This window comes from Prionailurus bengalensis, chromosome E3 (genome assembly GCF_016509475.1).
Source record: "Prionailurus bengalensis isolate Pbe53 chromosome E3, Fcat_Pben_1.1_paternal_pri, whole genome shotgun sequence".
NCBI lineage: Eukaryota > Metazoa > Chordata > Mammalia > Carnivora > Felidae > Prionailurus > Prionailurus bengalensis.
In genome coordinates, this window is record NC_057357.1 from 39,718,533 (window position 1) to 39,738,948 (window position 20,416).

At 53.0% G+C, this 20,416-nt stretch overlaps 1 protein-coding gene across 1 annotated transcript in view; it reads right to left on the minus strand.

Moving 5' to 3' along the window:
- Positions 1–1,208: 1,208 nt before the first annotated feature.
- The window catches only part of LOC122471180 (ATP-binding cassette sub-family A member 17-like), a 74,747-nt gene continuing 55,539 nt past the window's right edge, over positions 1,209–20,416 (minus strand). Inside the window, exons 21-30 of the mRNA XM_043559470.1 lie at positions 19,908–20,127; positions 14,738–14,896; positions 12,030–12,208; positions 11,303–11,428; positions 10,316–10,510; positions 3,955–4,142; positions 2,754–2,924; positions 2,297–2,487; positions 2,083–2,156; positions 1,209–1,572 (exon numbers count right to left, since the gene is read on the minus strand). Of these exons, the coding sequence (XP_043415405.1) occupies positions 1,321–1,572; positions 2,083–2,156; positions 2,297–2,487; positions 2,754–2,924; positions 3,955–4,142; positions 10,316–10,510; positions 11,303–11,428; positions 12,030–12,208; positions 14,738–14,896; positions 19,908–20,127 (1,755 nt within the window). The 3' untranslated portion in view covers positions 1,209–1,320. The remainder of the gene's footprint in view (positions 1,573–2,082; positions 2,157–2,296; positions 2,488–2,753; positions 2,925–3,954; positions 4,143–10,315; positions 10,511–11,302; positions 11,429–12,029; positions 12,209–14,737; positions 14,897–19,907; positions 20,128–20,416) is intronic.

The window sequence follows — 20,416 nt, forward strand, 5'->3', positions numbered from 1 at the left end:
AATAAGATGGCAGTTGAAGACGTGGGGGTGAACGAGAAAAAAAATTCAAGGGCGGCCGGGTGCAGAGGCGGGAGTGAGCCACAGTGAAGTAGGCTGAGAGCCCGAGGGGTCCCACCATTCAGTGAGAAACGAAGAGGAACCTCCAGAGGAGAACCAAACACAGCGGCCGTGGGGGAGGGAGAGCTGGGGGGGGGCTTTCATCAGGGGGGGCAGGGAATACCATGAAACGTCACATAGCAGTGACACGGAGAAAGGATGGAGAAATCAGTGGGTGTGGCAGCCAGGGATGTGCCGGTGCTGTAATTTGGGGTGAGTGGTGATGGGAGGTGGGAAGTGTGGCAAGCGTGGTCGGGGACCGCACCACTTTCCCCACTTTTCCCCTCAGCCTGGCTGAGAAAGCAGGGAGGGAACTACTTGCAAAGGAGGAGCTGAGGGGGCTTTCCAGAAGGGACAGGTGTGACCATGCTGGAGAGAGAAAGGTTACAAGATGGGCGTGTCTCAGAGCAGAGTCCTGGTGACAAAGGGCGGAGCCACATGTGTCCGTGCTCTTGGCTTGAGGGCGTAGTGGCCTGGAGCACACAGGCCTTAGCTTTGTGGTTCTCACACGCGAGATGCATCAGCACTTGTGAACACCGGGTGCTTACAACACGGCTTGCTGGGGCTCACCCCAGAGATTTCCGGTTTGCCAGGTCTGGGGTGGGGCTCAAGGATCTGAATTTCTAACAAGTTTCTGAACGATTTAGAAGCTGCTGCTTAGGAGCCCTCCCCTTTGAGAACCTCTCCCTGAACTGAATCTTGGCCTACTACATGTTGACTCTGGAAAGTTGACCCTAAGTTCCAGGTTACTCATCCGAGTAACACTTCATGGGCTGATGGCAGGATCACGTGCGGGCTTACCCCTAATCTTTGTAGGGACCGGGACAGAGTACAGATGAAGCTGCACAAATCCAAGTATCGAAATAAAGGAAAATTGTTAGGTTGGCAAACTCCTCAACCTGTTCTCTTCTCTTACCTGCAGAAGGTGCAGTGTCATGACAACTGTGGTCACCCCCAGGCCACTGAGCCTTGAGAAGACATGGCAGGGGGTCACCTGAGGCTGCTTCCACAAGCCAGGTCTCAGTGAGGCCTCGGGCCACTCAGGTGGGACTCAAGGGGATCTTTTCCCACGGCAATGCACCTGGGCCGTCCACCAGGCCTCCAAGGTGAGAGGTCCCAGTCTGATATAGAGCCACCCCCAACCCTCGGCCCTGCACTGAGCTCACTGGGTGTACAAGCTATCTTTGTACCCCTTGCAGCCCATGGCAGGCTGCACACTCTTTATTACAGCAAGACAGGTTTTGAGGGAAGTGGGGAGGGAGGCTGGGAAGGAGGCTGGGTGGGAGGCTGGGAGGGAGGCTGGGAGGGAGGCTGGGAGGGGGGTGGAGCTGGCTTTGCTTGCTCTGGTTTCTTTCCCTCTTGGGTAGGGGGCATAGGGCAGGTGAAGCTCAGGAAAATATCCTCCAGGGAGACTTGGTTGACAGAATAGTCGTCCAGCATGAATTTCCTCTTGGCTTGCTCCAGAATGTCAAACACCTGTGGGAAGGAGGGAGGCTGCCATGGATGATGGGCACAAGGGAGGGGAGGAGGCAACAGAGGGTGGAAAGAGGGAGTATCTCTAGGGGTGGGATAAGGCCCCCAAAAGGCCCATCGCTTTTTCAGCTACCCCCAGAGCACCTCCCCAGAAGTGAGTCCTAGGGAGTCCAGCTGCCTGAGATCTCAGGGAAGGGTCCCTGGCTGGGGACAGTGCCAGAAGGCAGAGGCCCTGATTGGATCTCTGGCTTGCTGTGGCCCGGGGCACGTGGCATCCCCTCTTGGGCCCTGCTCCCCTCTCTGTGAAGTGAGGGGCAGGAGGAGCTGATCTCTGAGGTCTCTTCTAGCTCCCACATCGTATGTTCTATGAAACCCACGTGAATGTTGCCCTGGAGACGGAGAGAACCTGCGGCAGCTTTGAATGCAACTTACATGCAAGAGGGAGAACAGGTCACCCCAGAAAGCCCGTGACGTCCGAGGTTTGCTCCCTCTGATGCCCAGGTATGTGCTCACCTTGGCCCAGCTGAGGTCCTCCCCGGGCAGGTGGTAATGGACCATCCCTTGGTGCTCGTCCTCCAGGACGCTGCCTGCACGAAGGAGACGCCGTGTCCCCGTGAGGGCCGGGCTGTGCGGGCCAGGGGAGAGCCGCCCAGGACCCTGGAATCACGGCCCTCCTCCCGGGGGTCGCGGGCCCGGGACTCGGCAGGGATGAGGCACGGAGACACACCTGGGAAGGTCAGGTTCACAAACACCTTGAACTCCTCCAGGGCCTCCTGCCGCCCTTCGCTCCGGACCTTGGCCCGCAGGGAGTAGCCGCTGCCAAACTTGCTCTTGAGGTGCTGTGGGCTGCCCAGGCACTTGAACTGGCCCTGCACCATGATGGCCAGCCGGGTGCACAAGGCCTCACATTCTTCCATGCTGGGGAGAGGGGCAGAGGTCTGACAGGGGGCCGGGGGCGCCGATGCCTGCCTCCCACGTCAAAGGCTCATGCGGGCGGGCCGGTGTCGTCGGCCAGATCGAGCTGTTCCTGATTCCCGTGTTCGGAGGGTGGGCCACACGGTTAAGCCCAGGGACTTTCCTCATCGACTCTGAATCAGCTTCTGGCAGGTCTTCTGTCCACCTAGCCCCTCCCAGCCAGCTCTTGTCCTAGCTCTTCCATCGACCTCTAGAGACCCCGGCTCTACCTGTGGGTGGTGAGAACAATGGCCTTGCCAGACTTGCGGGCTTGTGCCACTGTGCCCCAGAGCAGGCGCCGGGCCACGGGGTCCATGCCAGTGGATGGCTCGTCCAGCAAGATGACTGAAGGCTCTCCAATTAGGGCGATGCCAGTGCTCAACTTTCGTTTGTTGCCACCACTGGGGGCAAAGTGGGGAAAGGTTGGGGTGAAAGGCAAACATCAATCAGGGGTAGCCTAACACTCCCCATGCGTGGGTGCACACACACACATACACACACACACGCATGCGGGCACACGCATATGTGTGCATTTTCCTTTCAGTTCAGAAAGTACTCCCCAGGCTCTAATGGAGTGTTAGTAGTGTGGTCCCCTAGTCCCCCACCCTCCCGTGAGGTTGCATTGTGACTTGGCTGTCCATTCAGTGTATAAGCCATTGCCCTGGGCACAGGGACACGTGGACACATGGTGAGCACATGCTTGATGAGTCTTCTTTGAGGGTCTCTGAAGTGTTCGGGGAGTAAGGCCAGAGGGCCATTTTAGTAATTTTTTTTAAGTGAACACATAGCATTTACAGTGCGCAAAGGGCTGTTTTAAACTTTGCAAATGTTGACTCATTTAATCTACCAAAAATACAAGGAAGTACAAAAAGCTGCTTGAAATCAACATCAGAGGGGGATGAGCCAAAGATGACAGTCGCCTGACCCCTGGGCAAGTCTGATTTCACAGCCCCTGGCGCGGGGGAGGGGGGGGTGTTATACTGCCGCGAACCGCCAGGGGGCGCTGCACACAACCCCAGCGGGTCCTGGGAGGGAGGGGAGGGGGCGTGGCCCTGCTTGGCGAGTTAAGCCAAGCTAGTTGCTGAGTATGGGTGGCAGCGGAAGACTGAGGCTTGTCAGCAAAACGTGCGCAGTTCAGATGCCTCAGACGCAGCAAGATAAGGTCATGTGTGAAATGGGAGGCTGCCAAAAATCAGAATCCGTCTGCAAAGTGGCAGGTGCCATATGCTTGTGCTCAGCCACCCACCTGCTAGGGGGCCAAGAGGAAACGGTGCCTCAGGGCAGCCCGGGCCATGGTCCATTCTTACGCCTCCCACAAATCCACACAGTGGCAGGGACTGCCCTGAGCTGATGGCCCTGGCCCTGCACGGAGGAGAGCCGGGCACGTTTCTCCGGTGGAGGTGGCGGGACCGAGGGAGCCCCAGATCTCACCTGTAGGTCTTCACCAGTTTGTCAGTGTAGGCGTACACGAGTAACTCCTCAAGAATTTGTTCCACGCAGGTGCCGATGTGGCGCTCTGGGATGCCCCGGATCCGGGCGTACATGACCAGCGTCTCCCAGCCCGTCATGTGGTTGAGCAGGGTGTCAAACTGGGGACAGTAGCCCACCCACTGCCGCACCTGGTGGGGGGGAGGCACGTCAGAAGGAAAGCCGCCCGCTGCACGGGGGGCCCGGACGCCTGCCCTGGCCTTGCCCCCCGCCCCGGGCTCCTGCTCTGCCCCGTGCATCCCCACGTTTGCCATGTAGACAGACGTGTGCCCGGCTGCAGCGCTCGCTGGCGGGGTCTGTGGACGGGGCACACGAGGGGCCCTTCTGCTTGGCTGGCATGAAACCTCAGTGCTCAGCGCCTGCCTGCCTCGTGCCCTTCCAGCTATCATGTCAGTAGAAGATGGTTAATTTTTCCCCCTTATTAGACATATAAGCTACAAATAGGTTTTCTTTATATTCACGTGAAGACTACCAGGACCTGGGGTGGTCAGGGTGGTGTGCACCACCAGACATTTCACGGACGTGTGCTCTCCGCAGAGGACCAATCGCGTATTGTTTTTGCCAAATGTATCATCCCATGTCTACCATTTTGCAAGTTACTTTTCTAACTCGACATTATGTCTTTTTTCTTTCATGTTTGTTTTTGAGGGAGAGCAAGAGAGAGTGCAAGCAGGGGAGGGACAGGGAGAGAGAGGGTGACAGAGGATCCAAGCAGGCTCCGTGCTGATGCAGGGTTTGAACCCACGAACTGTGAGATCATGACCTGGGCTGAGGTCAGACGCTCGACTGACTGAGCCACCCACGTGCTCCTCAACATTATACGTGAAAGATCCTTCTCAGTCAAGAAATGCCATCCTACCCCAACTCAGTTTAACTGCTACTTAGCCATTAGGGGAAGGTTTCTAGATTTTATTTAGCTGTTTATAAAAAAAAGTCAGGCACATGTCAGTTATTTCCAAGGTTCTGCTTTTATAAACTTGGGGTGAACTACCCTGGTTTGCGCCCACGGTCAGGTGCTCCCCTGGAGTACAAGACGAAGATGGTAGGGAGCCATTTTTGAAAAACAACCAATGCTGTCCTTCCTGTCTTCCCGCTAAAGATGCCAGACTGCTCTGGACACCACCATCTGGGGCGGGGTGAGCAGCTCTGACCGGGTGCAGACCTGAAAACCGCCTGGATGGAGTGAACTAGGGGACAACGTGCCAGGACATCCCACAACCGAGGGCAGGGCTCCCCCTGAAGACAGACGCCACCGGGCAGGAGCAAAGTGCCGGGAGGAAACACGGACTTGACAGAAGAGGCTTCGAGCATCTCACTATGAGACATGAAGATTTCTGGTAGGTTGCCTTCATTGGGTGATCTTCACCTGCCGTTTCTTCTATTTCTAGTTTGCTGAAAATTGTCTATGATCATGTGTGGGACGGGGTTCCTGTCAAGTGCTTTTTCAGCATCTGTTGATAAATTGTTCTTTCTCCCACTTTGATCTACTAAGGTACTGATTTCTATTGGTGGGTTTTTTGCTCTGGAGCCTTACTCATGTTTCTAGAGCAAACCTGACTTGATCATAATTTTTATTTTCTCAACTCCTGCTGGATTTACATCAGTAATTTAGGGTGTTTATGTTTTTCGTGAAACTGGTCCCTGGCTTGTTTTAGATACTGTCCTTGCCTGGTTTTACCAGCTCCCGAGCTGGGCAGTGCCCCGGCTTCTCTCCCAAGCTTCTGCAGCAGGGCTTCTGCTACAGGGACATGATCTGCTCAGTGGTGGCTGGTCCTGTCCAAGAAGGGGTAGATCTTTGACCTTCGTTTCAGGTCTCTACAGGTTTTGGTCTGTACAGGTTTTCTATCCCTTGAAAGAGTTTGGGGGTAGAAGGCTTGAGAATGTGATGTGATCTAGAGAAGAGGAAGGAGTGTGGTGTTTCTTACACACCTGACTTGGCAGTAACCTGCTGTCTCCACGGCTCGGCTGGGTGCTCACGGAGCCCCACTCGGCACTCGGTGGTGCTGTGGACTGAGGACGACCCCTCACTGGAGCCAGATAATTCTGGGGCAGTGAGCAGGTCTCACAGAAATGCAGATGGACTCTTGGGAGTCACAACTGATGCTTGGAACACCAGCACATCCTGCCAAGAATATATTTTAGCAAATGAAAAGAATGCTTGAAAGTACTTGTCCAGATCAAGGGTGGCAAGCAGAAAGCTCACAAAGGGGGAAGAGCAAGGAGTTTGCTGCCGAGAGGGATCCGTGTGGGGTTCCCGGTGGGAAGTGCAGGAACGGAGGTGCAGGCTTAACTAGATTTAAATTCCACGTTTCTAATGGTGAGGTCACATAGACAGCCAGGAGGTGATGTGCAGATGGGTTCTGGGAGGACTGGAATCCGATTTCCGGGCAGATATGTTGTGTTGTATTTTAATTTAATTTAATTTAATTTAATTTAATTTAATCTAATTTAATCTAATTTTATAATATGTATATGTATTCTATGTTTTTATGTTTATTTTTGAGAGAAAGAGCGTGAGTTGGGGAGGGGCAGAGAGAGAGGGAGACACAGAATCCGAAACAGGCTGCAGGCTCCGAGCTGTCAGCACAGAGCCCGGTGTGGGGCCCAGACTCATAAACCGTGAGATCATGATCTGAGCCGAAGTCAGACTGAGTCACCCAGGTGCCCCCTTAACATTTTTTTTTAACTTAAGTAGTCTCTGCACCCAACATGGGGCTCAAACTCATGACGCTGAGATTAAGAGGCACAGGCTCCACCGACTGAGCCAGCCAGGTGCCCCTGATATGTGGCCTTTTCTAATTGGCTTCTTCCGGTGAGCATCGTGTCTTTCAGGCTGTGGCACGTGCGTCAGCATTTCATCCCTTTACGTGGCTGAACGTTGTTGCATCGTACGCGTGGATCACGTGTTGTGTATCTGTGGATCCACTGATGGACCTTTTGGTTCCTGTGAAAAATGCTACTGTGAACATCCACATGCAGGTTTTTATGTGGATGTAGGTTTCCATTTCTCCGGGGTTCATGCCTCCGGGTGGAGTTTCTGGCTTGTGTGTCGACTTTGTGTTTCATCGTTTGAGTATCTTCCTGGATCGTGTTTTCCTTGGGGCCTTCAGTCCCTTTGTATTTAACATACTTACTGATGTATTTGGATGTCGGTCTGCCCACTTTTTCAGGGCTGAGTGTTCCACGTATTCTCGTATTCTGTGTTCTTCTTTCTCCATCACTTCTCATCGCCGGTCACATTATTGTTTTCATTTCCCTACAGTCCCCCTCTGTGGCTTATTCCTGGCCCCCATTCTTGTGCTCGGGGAGGAGCAGAGAGAGAGAGAGAGACAGAGACAGAATCTGAAACAGGCTCCGGGCTCTGAACTGTCAGCACAGAGCCCAATGTGGGGCTCGAACTCACGAACCATGAGATCATGACCTGACCCGAAGTCGGACACTTAACCGACCGAGCCACCCAGGCACCCCATTAATATTTGTATGTATTTTAAACCTCACGAGAAACTATTGTTATAGCTTTGTTTAATCAAAACTCATATGTTTCTCCCCCCCCCCCCCCTTTCTTTAAATCAGTCTTCAATCCTTTCTGCATGACTTTGAGCTTCCTTCAGGGATGATTTTCCCTCTGGGTAAAGGTGGCTCTCATTTATTATCATTATTTGGTGCACATACACTGGTGATCAGTTCTGTCAGTTTTTGCTTATCTGGAAACGTCTTCTGACCTTCTTTTTACAGCATGGCTTGACTGCATGTATCATTCTGGGCTCGTCGTTAGCACTTGTGTCATTTGTAGGGTGACATTCTGTTGTCTTTTGGCCTCTTTCCTTTCTGTTGAGAAGTCATCTGCTGGCCTAAGTGTTGCTCCTTCCAAAGTGGGTCCTCCTGTGTTTGTGGTTCAGCAGTTTTATGATCATGTTCCTAGGGATTTATTTCTTTTAATTTCTCCTGCTTAGGATTCATAGGGATTTACTTATTTATAATTTGATGTCTTTCATAAACTTGGGAACGTTATAGACATTAAGTTTTCAAGTCCCACTTTGCCTCATATTTGTGTCCTTTCCATCTGAGACTTCAGTTACACATACATTAAACCTTTTCACCGCATCCTCTGTATCAGATTATTACGTATGGCTGTAAAACACATTACTCCAAAACGTAGCTGTAGTTTGTTAGTTATTCGGTGGCTTCTGCAGGTCAGATCGTGAATCTGGGGGCAGCTTGGCTGGGTGGTTCTGGGCAGGGTCTCTCATGAGGCAGCCTTTAGGCTCTCTGCCGGGCCTATGTCACCTGAAGCCTGGGGGATCTGCCTCTGAGCTCCCTCTGGTCGCGATGGGCAGGCCTCCGGACCCTGGGGCCGTTCCCTCCACAGGGCCCTGTGAGCGTCCTCACGATGTGGCAGTCAGCTTCCAGCAGCCTGAGGGATGTGAGGGAAGGGGTGCATTCCAGACGGAAGCTGTGGGCTCTCCTCTCAGCCAGTCTTGGGGCTGACACCCCATCTCTTCTCCACCGTGTTGCTGGTTGCATAGACCCACCCTTGGCCCAGCACGGGAGGGGCTGCTCAAGGGTGTGAATCCCAGGAGGAGGGTCCCTTGGGCTGTCTCCACTATGTGTCATGTTCCTTGCCTTCTCCTGGATAGCGTCTGCCCTTTGACTCTCCAGGCTTCACTCTGTAATATCCTTCGGAGGTGGGATTTTGTCTTGTACGCGGACCTGCTTATTTTTTATTGCTCACCAAGCAATGCTTTGGATAACTGTTTGTGGAAATCGTTTGAAGCCACAGTGATAGCATTTCCTCCCAGAGAAGATGGACGTTTGCCTCCAACAGGCGTCTGGGAGCACTGGTGGCTCGGGGTTCCGTCAGCCCCATTTCGGGGACTGAGACCAGGCCAGGCCTTTGTGCGATCCTTGGATGAGCTTGTCTACATGTAGCTCGTGTCTACAGCAGGGTGCAGCCTTGGGGGTCCACCCTCTAAGAAAGGATGCGCTCGCCCGGAACTCAGTGCCTGTCACTTGGGCGCCAAGAGTGGCACTCAGCTCCCAGCCGTCCGGGCCGGACCTGGTTGCCTCCCTGGGCCTCTCCCCTCTTCTCTCCTAGCTCAATCTTTGCCATCTTTTCAGCCCCCTGGAGGTGTTTTCAGAATTTGGTCCTGTTTTTCTAGTTATCACCAGGAAGGCGGTCAGAGATATGTACTTTGCTGTTGCCAGAAGCCTGACCCATAATTTTTACAATGGTAAAAAAAGATAAAATGAGCAGTAAATGTTTCATAGCCATGAGAGGCTTATGTTGGCTGCGGTTGTCTGGCCAGGCTCTGTACCGGGCAATACACGCTCTTGAACGCGCCTGTGTGGGCACTTCCGCTCTCTCTCTGAACACGGTTTTGGTCACGGACACTGCAGCTGATTGGAAGAACTTCCCGGTGACACGGTGGCTGGTGCTGTGGAGTGCAGGTTCAACTATGCTGCCGCGGGTTGGTCTCTTCCTCCGCCTTCCGCCGCCAGCTACTGCCGTGTCCCTCTCCGCTCCCTGCATGGTGGGGACTCACTCTCGTGACCAGAGCTCTTGGCCACTGAGAGTCCTGGGCCCAGCACAGTTGTTAGCACGTCCAGGCCATTGTTGAATTGGTGCTGGTAGTTGAGGTGGGGACTCTGAGAAGAGGATCGGGTTCGAGGGGCTCATCATGTAAGTTTGGGTTTAAACTGGGAGACGTCTGAGTAAGGCTGACTAGGAGGCGTGCGTGTGCAGGTCTGATGCACAGGGCTGTGGTGGCTACGGGGGAGGCCGAAGACAGGGGGGCGGGGGTGGGGTAACGACCAAGTCAGGCAGGGGCGGCGAGTATGGAGCAAGAAATACAGAGGGCTGGTGTTGCAGCCCTGAGGAGTCTGGGAAAGAAGGGTCATGGTGGGAAGAGCCAGAGGAGAGGGGAAGGCTGCAGCTCTCGGGGGACAGTCCGCATTATGAGATGGCCCGCAAAAGGCAGGAAAGGCCAGCCGGGAGGCTGGAGTGGCCTCACACGCGCAGGGGAGCGGCCGCAAGTCTGGAGTGGCCTCGGTGTGTGCAGAGGAGCGGCCGGGAGGCTGGGTGGACGCGGGGCCGTTTGGGAGGGATGTGGAGGGCTGTGAGCAGTCGACACCAGAGATAGGGAGCTCAGAGAAGAGGTCTAAGGGGGGCCGTGGGGCTGGGAGGCACGTATAAACCTGATCCACGGGGGTCTTCTGAGACCAGGTGCACCCCTGCGTCACACCCCCAGGTGCACTTTCGCGGCCCCTCCTTCGACACAGCTACCCCGTCCCGGTCACACCCTACCTTCCTGAGGTGAGAGCTGATGCTGAGGCCCCTGATAAAGGCGTCCCCAGAGGTGATGGGCTCTTCCCCGGTCAGCATTTTGAAGATGGACGTTTTCCCAGCTCCGTTGACACCAAGAAGGCCAAAGCATTCCTCTGCCTGGACGGCGAAGGACACCTTATTCACGGCCAGCAGGGGCACCTTCCTGCCGTAGACCTGATGTGCCCAAGACAGAAGGCGCTTGGTGAGGAGGCCGGGATCAGCAGCCTGGAGCCTCCCCTGTGCTTGTCACCTCCATTCTGGGGCAGGTCCCAGCTGCCCTCGGGGCCCAGGGGCCGGTGTGTGCCAGGCTTGGCCTTGCCTTTCCTCCCGGCAGGGTGAGGGAAGTCTGCTCTCCTTTTTCCCCTGCGAACCCAGAGAGCCTAGTTCTCCAGGATAAGCCTCTTCCCTTCTGTCCTTAAAGCATAACCCCTTCGATGTTGCCTGTGTTGTTGGTTTGTTGGTTTGTTTTGGCCACCAGTAACTACAAAGCTACAAAGTTCCTGGATGTTTGAAGGGTCTCTTGGTAAAATTCTGGCCGGAGCTCTGGGGCAGACTAACCAGGTTTGCTCTGAGCTGTCTGACACTTCCCCCAACACGGGCTCCCCTGCAAACTGCCTTCTAGATCCTGGAGAGGGTCAGCCAGTCCTGTCCAATCTTGAAGCTTCCTGGGGTTTGGGGCTCCGGTGCCCTCCCGCGCTAGGCCCTCCTGTCCTGCAGGGGACCCCCAAAGATGCGACGGAGGGCTGAGGTGCTAACGCCTGTCTTTGGGCACTCTGGGTGCAAACAAACTCGGATGCGGTTCATTCACAGAGGACGCGCCCCTGCCAGTCTGTCTCAGTCCTTGGCGGCTGGAGCTAGCAGACAGGCCCCTCCCCCGCCCAGGCAGCAGCTTCCTTATCAAAGGGCCACCCGAAGAATGGTCTTCGCCTTTGGGATTCTTTGCCTTTGGGGCACGTCTGATGTTACCTTTGACACGTCTTTAAGAACAAGTGGGTTTTCCTCACGCAGCTTTTTCAAAGAAGTCTGGACCATTTTTGCCTCCTCTTGCACATCTTGGTCTCTGGGCACGGACGTTACCTTCTGCAACATTACCTGCTTTCCCCAGACAAGGGTGGGAAGGGTGAGCGCTTTTGCGAGGGTGGGAGGCGGAGGCCTCACGCACACCCCACTGCCCCTTCCCCCGGGACCAATGTGGGTATTCCGGACCAAGCTCACAGCCGTGTGGCCAGGGTATGGTGGATGTGGAAATTCCACGTGGCTTTTCCTTTTGGGAAAAATTCAAAGACTTGAAGCCTGGGGATGTGAAGGCACAAGTCCATTTTCTAGAGTTTCTAAAGTCCTTGTGGGACTTTTGCCTCTGGAAGATTCTCAGACCAAGAGCTGACAGAACAGACCTTTCTCCTATCAGGCTCCTGGAGGAACGTGGGGAAGAGGCGTTCTGGAAAGGGGACTGGTTTTGCTTCTGCTCGGCTGACCTGCGTCACAGGAGCCAAGCCATCCCTCCCCCTTCCCTGTCCCTCCAGAGCCACGGGGGGTCCCCGGCACTGGCTGTCACCCCCTCTGCCCTGGGGGTGGATTACGGTCTCCAGACTCCCTCAGATGCTGAGAGTCAAGGCCACTCCCGACCACAAACAGGAGGCCGTGAGCCAGCCCATTCACCCGTGCTTCGAGAGTCACTCTCTGACACACTCACCGATTCTTGCTTCCCGTTGAGGTCAGAAAACCTGCCTTTCAATTCCCGCAAGACATTGGTTTCAATGAGGAAAAGCAGGATGAGGTACACAGACCCCAAGATGGCAAGGGCTGCCAAGTACTTCCCCATCCCGAGGGACTCCCAGGCGTAGACGCTCTCCTGGACCGTGTATCCCTCTACTAACGGGGAAAAAGCAGGTGTTACCAAACTTTGGGTGGTTTCCCGGCTTTTCCTCACCTTCTACCTATAGTGGGCAAATTTCTACCAGAGCAAGTACCATTGGAATGCCACATGTGCGTCACCAGTGCTGTCACCACATCCCGGCAGATGGTAAACATGAACTACACTTTGCTTTTCTTGCGACAACCCATCATCTGTGCAAATAATGCAGTAAAATCAAGGACCTCGCCCTGTCCACGTGACAGCTGTTTGAAATGCAAGATATTTATGTGTTTGGTTCTTTGATCTGTCTTCAGTCCCCTACAGCTTCAAACAACCAGTCACGTAAAAACATTTGAGAGCCTCTATTCCCCTCTTTTTTTTTTAATTCTTAGAAAATATTTTCTTTTTAATTTTTTAAATGTTTATTTATTTTTGAGAGAGAGAGAGACAGGTCGTGAGCAGGAGAGGGGCAGAGAGAGAGGGAGACACAGAACCCGAAGCAGGCTCCAGGCTCTGAGCTGTCAGCACAGAACCCGAGATGGGGCTCGAACTCACGAACCACAAGATCATGACCTGAGCTGAAGTGTGATGGTTAACCAACTGAGCCACCCAGGTGCCCCCTCTATTCCCCTCTTTTTAATCTGATCTGCTTTAAGATTTTTCTTTTAAATATGTGTATTTTATTAAAAAAAATTTTTTTTAATGTTTATTCTTGAGACAGAGAGACAGCATGAACGGGGGAGGGTCAGAGAGAGGGAGACACAGAATCCGAAGCGGGCTCCAGGCTCTGAGTTGTCAGCACAGAGCCCTGTGTGGGGCTCGAACTTATGGACTGTGAGATCATGACCTGAGCCGAAGTCAGACACTTAACCGACTGAGCCACCCAGGAGCCCCTAAATATGTGTATTTTAAAATTATGCTGTAAATACACCCTGGGGAAAAGGAACACGGACGAGGGAGAGAATAAAGTTACTTCTCCACTCACCCAAACTGTTGTGATAGTTTTGTTTAATCCTTCTACCCTTTCGAGATACGATCTTTTACAATATAAACGGAGTGATACCATGCATTATTTTCTCCAACTCACTAGTTTCATTTAATAATGCGTAATGGACATCGGCCGTATCAGGATGCAGAGATCAAAATAATAAAGATGTCTGGCGATGGTAAACACAGGGACAGTGATAAGAACCAGCATTATTGCAAGTCGGCTTTGTAACTCTGCTTGTGGTTTTCTACACCACTGAAGAAACTGCATAAAAACAATGACCACTCCGTGATTCTGGATACACAACACACAGTCACTGAAAGGGAGTGGGTACGGGTGGTATAGGAGCAGTTTTTTGTGTTATGGAAGTTAAGCTCGCGCAAACTCAAAATGCAACGTCAGAACCGAAGGGTGGGTGGTGACCACAAAGAAGATAGCTCTAGAATACACATGAAAGGAAGTAAGAAATTAAGCCGTTTCATAGGAGGTACCTAGGGTAGTTGAATTCACAGAGTTAGAAAGTGAAATGGTGGCCGCAGGAGGGGGCATCAGAGTTTCATGGGGACAGAGTTTCGGTTGTGCAGGGTGAAAAAAGAGACAGGGGAGCCTGGGCGGCTCAGCGGGCTGAGCGTCCGTCTCTTGATTTCAGCTCAGTTCATGATCTCGTTGTTTGTGAGTTCGAGCCCCGTGTTGGGCTCTGCAATGACAGTGCAGGGTCTGCTTGGGACTCTCTCTCTCTCTCTCTCAAAATAAATAAATGAAACTTAAAAAAAAAAAGTTCTGGAGACGGACGGTAGCAATTGCTGCACAACAGTGTGACTGTGCTTCATGCCGCTGAACTTATGCTCACAAACGGACAAAATGGTGACCTTTATATACATTTTGCCACAATTGAAAAAAGTAGATAATTTTGCAAGGTGTTGGAGAGCATGTGGACAAATTGGACCCGTCTTATATCGCTGGCAAAAATGTAAAATGGCTCAGCCACCATGGAAAACAGTTTGGTGGCTCCTCAAAGAGCTAAGCCACATATTCGCTCGTAGGTATGGACTCCAGGGAACTGAAAACACGTCCACGCAAAAGCTGGAACATGGATGTTCGCGGCAGCACTATTCATAACTGCCAAAAAGTGGAAACAGCCCACGTGTCCATCACCGGATGAATACATGAACGAATTGTGGTCCCTTCACACAATGGAATAGTATTCAGCCGCAAAAAGGGAACAAAGTACTAATACCTGCTACAACGGACGTGAACCTTGCAAACATTACTCCGAGTGGAAGGAGGCACGCATAAAGGACCACGTACTGTGTGATTCCATTTATGTGAAATGTCCACAAGAGGCAGATCCACAGAGACAGAAAGTAGATTTTGTGGCTGCCAGGGGCTATGGGGAGAAGGGAATGGGGAAGGAGTGTGAATGGAGGGCGTTTCTTTTTGGTGAGATGGAAATGTTCTCGAACTGGGATCGTGGTGTTCCTCGTACAGCCTTGTGAATATGCCCAGACCCGCTGACTTGTATCCTGTAGGAGGGCGGATCTCCATTTGCGATACTCACAAAATTTATTACACTCAGACTGGCTCAGGTTCCTGGTTTTGCATAACTTCTGGAGTCCGTAGTTGTAGTATAAGTTGAAGAGAGCCATTCCCAGGCAGTGGCCGGGGAGCATTAGGAAGGCATGATCCAAGGACTCCGAGACCCTGGTGCGGCCTTGGTCTGTGAGGGTGACAGAAAATAGTAACTCTCCTCGCAGCAAGGAAGAGGGCATGTCCCCTAGCACACGTCTCTCTGGGCTAGCTGCCTGTCTATCTATGCCAAGGATCTGATGTCTGTATCTGTTATCTGTATCTGTATCTGTTATCTCTCACCGCACTGTCACGCCCGGCCCCAGACCAGAGACCTGGTTCTCCCTCTGCGGTCACTCAGCCCCCACGCCGTGAATAGTTGTCTTCTGCAATGCTTCTTGAGCCTGCGTTTCACCCCCACTCCATCTGTTCCTGCAGACGTGTGCCAAAATGCTTGGGGTGATTTTTGGGAAACCCAGCAAGAGCTCAGCTGCCTCGTGAAACGCATCTGCGGAAGGGGTGAGTTTAGAGGCCGGAGGGAGACACGGTTTACAGGGGAGCTGGGGCCTGACCGCAGGGTCTGGTGGGCCCGCTGTGAGGTTGTCTGAACGTCATGGTACAAACGGATAACGAGACTCGGGACCCGCCTATGTAGTTTGTGGACACAAAACCATCATTTGCGATGCTGTACGTCACCACGTACCTGGAAAGGCCACAAGAATCAACCAGAGTAAGAAATGAAGGCAAGGTGAGCCACTTGGCTGGTTGTGAAGTAAATATGCAGAAACTGGGGCCCCTTAGAGGTTAAGAGAAACCAATTTTTAGATTTGTGTTACGTTAAAAAAACGGAATACCGAACGAGGTTGTAAAGAAATTGAGCTACATTTAAAAAATATTAAGTGTTTATTTACAACAAATAAACAAACGTGTTCTGTAAAAGCAATATTCTACACCTAAGCTTATTACGAGAGGATGGATGTGTGGTGCATGCACGAGGCATGGTCCGGTACTGGACCGTGTTGATAGTTCACGCACGCCCCTGAGTCCCACCACCATCCCTCCAGTCCCCGCCCCACCTCGCCCCGCAACGTGCAGCCCCAGCCCCAGCACAGTGTCACCGACAGAAAGGAGGAACCGAGGGGCGGGGGTTGGGGCTCTCATGTCACACTTTGTGGCTCCAGACCCACGGGGAATTCGGGGGAGCCCAGGGACACGTGACTTGCAGATGGCCTGGGGAGAGGCTGAGCCAATTATACGAGAGGAAAGAAACTATATCTCAGGACTTATGTTTAGAGCCTTATCGCTTTTGGGTATCAATCCGTGAAATTCTTGCCGGGGGTGGGGGGCGGCCACTGGGGTGCATGATGAGTTGAACTTGGATACGAGGCGTCTCAACCAATGTGTGCTGGCTGCTGAGACACGGCCCACACAAGGGGCAGGAAGCAGAGTTTAGGGCCACCCTTATATGCTCGCCAAGGTGTGGGTACCCGAGGCCCAAAGGTTATGGCTCCGGTGACCAGGCTCGAGCTGCACCTGAGATGGTAACCTGCCAGGACAGCTAGGAAGGTGGCAGAGGTGACTGGGAGGGAAGCGCAGAGGACCATGGCCTCCTTTCTCTCTTTAGAATTTTAAATTTGGAAATCTAGCCTGGAGGCTGAGGGGGAGGGGGAGGGGATAGCTGCCTGAACCCCGGCCTTGCAGCCCCCGCGTGGGTGGGGTCGTGGGTGGGGTCGATGGGAAGGCTTAGCCACTACACACACAAGGTTTGCGAGCGGCCTAGGAACCAACAGCCTGGCGGTGTCTCCGGGCCCTGAGCGGGGCGTGGTTGGAAGCTGAGCGGGGACACCCCCTTCCCCCCAGCTCACCCTAACCAGAATCGGAGAAAACATCCACAAGCAATGCATCTAACTGAAGAAGCAGACATTCATGGCTCCTGCTTACTTTCCTTTCTTCTTTCTGGATCCTACCCCAAAGCTGCTTAAAGCCCAAGCACGTGGTCACGAACCATCCTCCGTATCTTGCCCCCCACCCGAAGGCGACTCTTCTCCGCTGCACTCTGGGGCTGGACCCACTCCTTTCCGTGTCCTGTACCTTCTGTCCTGCTTTGCCCTTTCACCTTGCTGGCCTGTATCTTTCCGCTAGCTTTCCAAGAACGAGACGCAATGGGTCACATTTCTCCCGGCTGTGTCTGAACGTGCCTTGATTCTGTCCTTCTGCTTGGTTGAGACCGGTGAATGGAGCTTAGAACTTGTCCGCTAGGAGGCATCTGGATTTAAGGCGTGGGTGCTCTTCCCTTCAGTTTTGGATGTTTGATGGATCCCTTCAGTCGAGCTTGGTTTGTTTCCAACTCTGGGAAATCTTCTTGCTTATTTCTTTAGTGAGTTCCTTAAGCCCACCCTCTCGTTGTGGAACGCTTCTCCATTCGCAGCGTGGCATCTCCTGGACTCTCCCACGGCACCTGCCTTCGCTCGCACCTTCCTGGTTTTCCTCCTGTATTTTTGCTCTACTTTCTGGGAGGTCGACAGACCGTCTTCCAACCCTTCTGCTATATGTTTACGTTGGCAATCAGTTCTTTCTTGCCCTCAGAGTTTTTCTTCCTCATGGAAATCTGCTGTTTTTTTAAAAATGTTTAATTATTTCTGAGAGAGCGAGAGAGAGTGAGAGAGTGTGCGCCCACGCGCAAGAGCGAGTGGGGGGGGGGCAGAGAGAGAGGGAGACACAGGATCCGAAGCAGGCTCCAGGCTCCGAGCTGTCAGCACTGAGCCCGACACGGGGCTTGAATTCACAAGCGGCAAAATCATGACCTGAGCTGAGTCAGACGCTTAACCCACTGAGCCACCCAGGTGCCCTGGAAGTCTGCTGTTTAATAGATGCAGTCTTTTCCGAAATGGTTGATTTGTTTCCTGCATTTCCCTGCCCCTGTATTTCATTTTTGGTCTCCGTCTTTTCTGTGGCTGCCATCCTCAAGTGTTCGGCGGCCCCTGCCTATCTGTCCACAGAAACCAGAGGTGCCGGGAGGCGAGTTGCTAGCTTTGTGCCTGGGGGCTGGGCGACATTCTGGGCAACCAGGCAGGGACCAGTCTGAATGTGTAGGTCTCTTTGGCAAGCAGGTTCAGTTTGTCAAGACGCGGGTCTCCGCCTTCCGGGGTGACTGTGTGTCCTGTGCTTCCCGCTGGGGATATGGGAGCAGGGACAGTGGAGGTGCCACAGACCATTCTCTGTGCTACCTTTACTCCCAGGCTTCTCCGGGCTTCTGTGGTGCTCAGTTAGGTCCTTTCAGCCACTTTCCCTCCAAATGTCCTTTGGATGCTGCTTCAGCACAAATTCATACACTTTCATTTCCTTTGCTGTCATTCGAGTAGAGTTTCAGGACAGGGAGCTCAGATCTAGCTTTATACTCTTGTCTGTGTGGACTGCCGTGGTGACAGCGGGAGCCCCCAGGGCAGGTGTATGGTGGCCAGGGTCTGGTCTCTCTAATGGTGTCCCTTCTCAGGGGTAGGGATGGGCGTTCTTTCCCCCAGACCAGAAGTGGAGTTCTTGTCCTGTCCCAGCCTCCTTCCCCGATGACTTTTAAGTTGGAGGGTGCCTCCCGCTAAGCGGCAGAATGGTCTCGGTCCTTGTTGCTGTGTAGGAGGGGAGAGAAGACATGGCAGGAAGCAATCCGAGAAGAAATGGATCCCAGAAAGGTCGAGGGATCCAGAGAGAATGTCCAGAGATCCCTGTACCCCGTCCTGGTCACTCTCAGTGAAAGCTCTGTCCCCATCAGGGCCCCTCAGTGACTTGGAGCTGCTTGTCTCTCTGGGGTGGGGCTGCGCGGCTGAGGAGAGGAGAAAGGGACAGATCCCTAGATCCTTTCTGGAGGCTTAGGGCAGCATTGCTCAGGGTGACTGCCCAGACTGATATGTGAATCTGGGCGCACACTACCGCGGAGAACTGCGAGCTTAGGGTTCCCTCACGATATGCTTTGCCAACCCCTTTCCTCTGTCTGCAGCACGCTTTTGTTCTATTTCAATCATAAAGTCAAAATGCTGTCCCTTTTCTGATCTCGGATGAAAATAATTTCCGAAACTCCACAGGTGGTTTGCAAATAGAATGGGTGCTGGAAAACACGGCCAGTTAGACCAGTAAAACAAGCTCTAGGTAGCTGGAAATACGTGCATGGCCAGTCCTCTAAGACACAGGGACGCCCCTAAGATGAAGACAGAGGGAGCTGTTCACACATTTTTAAGCAGACACAACCACAGAAAGTCACCTTAAAGGAAGTAGTTGCCATCACAGTAAATGACAGAGAGAATCGGGGTAGAAACCCCAAGGTAGATGTTCAGCCCAAACGCAAAGATGTCAACGTCAAGGTGTGCGCTGTGAGTGACGGCTCATTCCCCAGCTGCTTTCACCCTGATTACACACTCACCAAGCAGGCTTCTCCCAACCTCGGCTTATTGACTTACTTACCACCTGTTTTAAAACTGAGGAATAATTGGGGCACCAGACGGTTAAGCGTCCAACTTCGGTTCAGGTCATGATCTCGCGGTTCATGGGTTCAAGCCCCGTGTCTGTGTTGACAGCTCAGAGCCTGGAGCTGCTTCGGATTCTGTGTCTCCCTCTGTCTCGTCCGCCCCTCTCCCTGCTCACACTCTGTCTCTCCCTCTCAAAAATATCTAAACGTTAAATTTTTTTTTAAACCTGAGGAATAATTTGTTTCGATGAAATGCATGATTCTAAGCGGACAATTTGATGAATTTCAACAAATACTTATGCCCACGCAACCAACACCTCACTCAAGATGCAGAGCATTTCCAGAGGGTTCCCCGCCATCTCCGTTTAGTCAATCCACCCTCCCCCTGACTCAGAGGCCGCTGTTCTCCTGACTCTGTCACTGGGATCTGTCCTGTCAGTGGGGTCCGAGACCCATCGGTCCTCCCTGCTGCAGGTGTGGGCAAGGCTCCTCTCTCCCTTTCGCTTGCTGAGCACAGCCCCCTGGACGAACATAGCCACCGTGTTTATCTGCGCTCCCGGAGATATGTGCTGGGGACATTGGGACACAGTTTGGGACTCTTCACAAGACAGCTGCTCAGAGCAGCCTCCCGTCTGGGGACACAGCTTCTGTGGCTGTGACAGGAGGAAGCAGACCCTGTGAGATACGCAGGGACAATGGCCCTCACCTTTGTACTCCATGACTGAGATGAGAATGAAGGGGCCGATGCTCAGGAAGGTGAGCATGACCAGGAGCTTGACAAAAGCACTCCCTTCGTTGCGAAAACAGAAGCTGCTCAGATACACCAAGGGGATGCTCGCCCAGCTGTAGAGCATTAGCACCAGAATGATGGCCTGGACGTTTTCCTGGTGTGTGAAGGCTTCTTCCTCGTGGTACAGAAACACCACCTTGGGAAAGAGGGGGAGAGTTCGATTCTAAGGATTAGAGAAAGGGTATGGTGATCCCCACTTAAAAAATAAGGTGTTAGTGGGGTGCCTGGGTGGCTCAGTTGATTAAGGGTCTGACACTTGATTTCGGCTCAGGTCATGATCTCACGGTTTGTGAGTTTGAGCCCCATATCGGGCTTTGTGCTGACAGCGTGGAGCCTGCTTGGGATTGTCTCTCCCTCTCTCTGCCCCTCCCTTGCTCACTCTCTTTCTTTCAAGAAAAAAATATATGTGTGTATGTATAAAATAT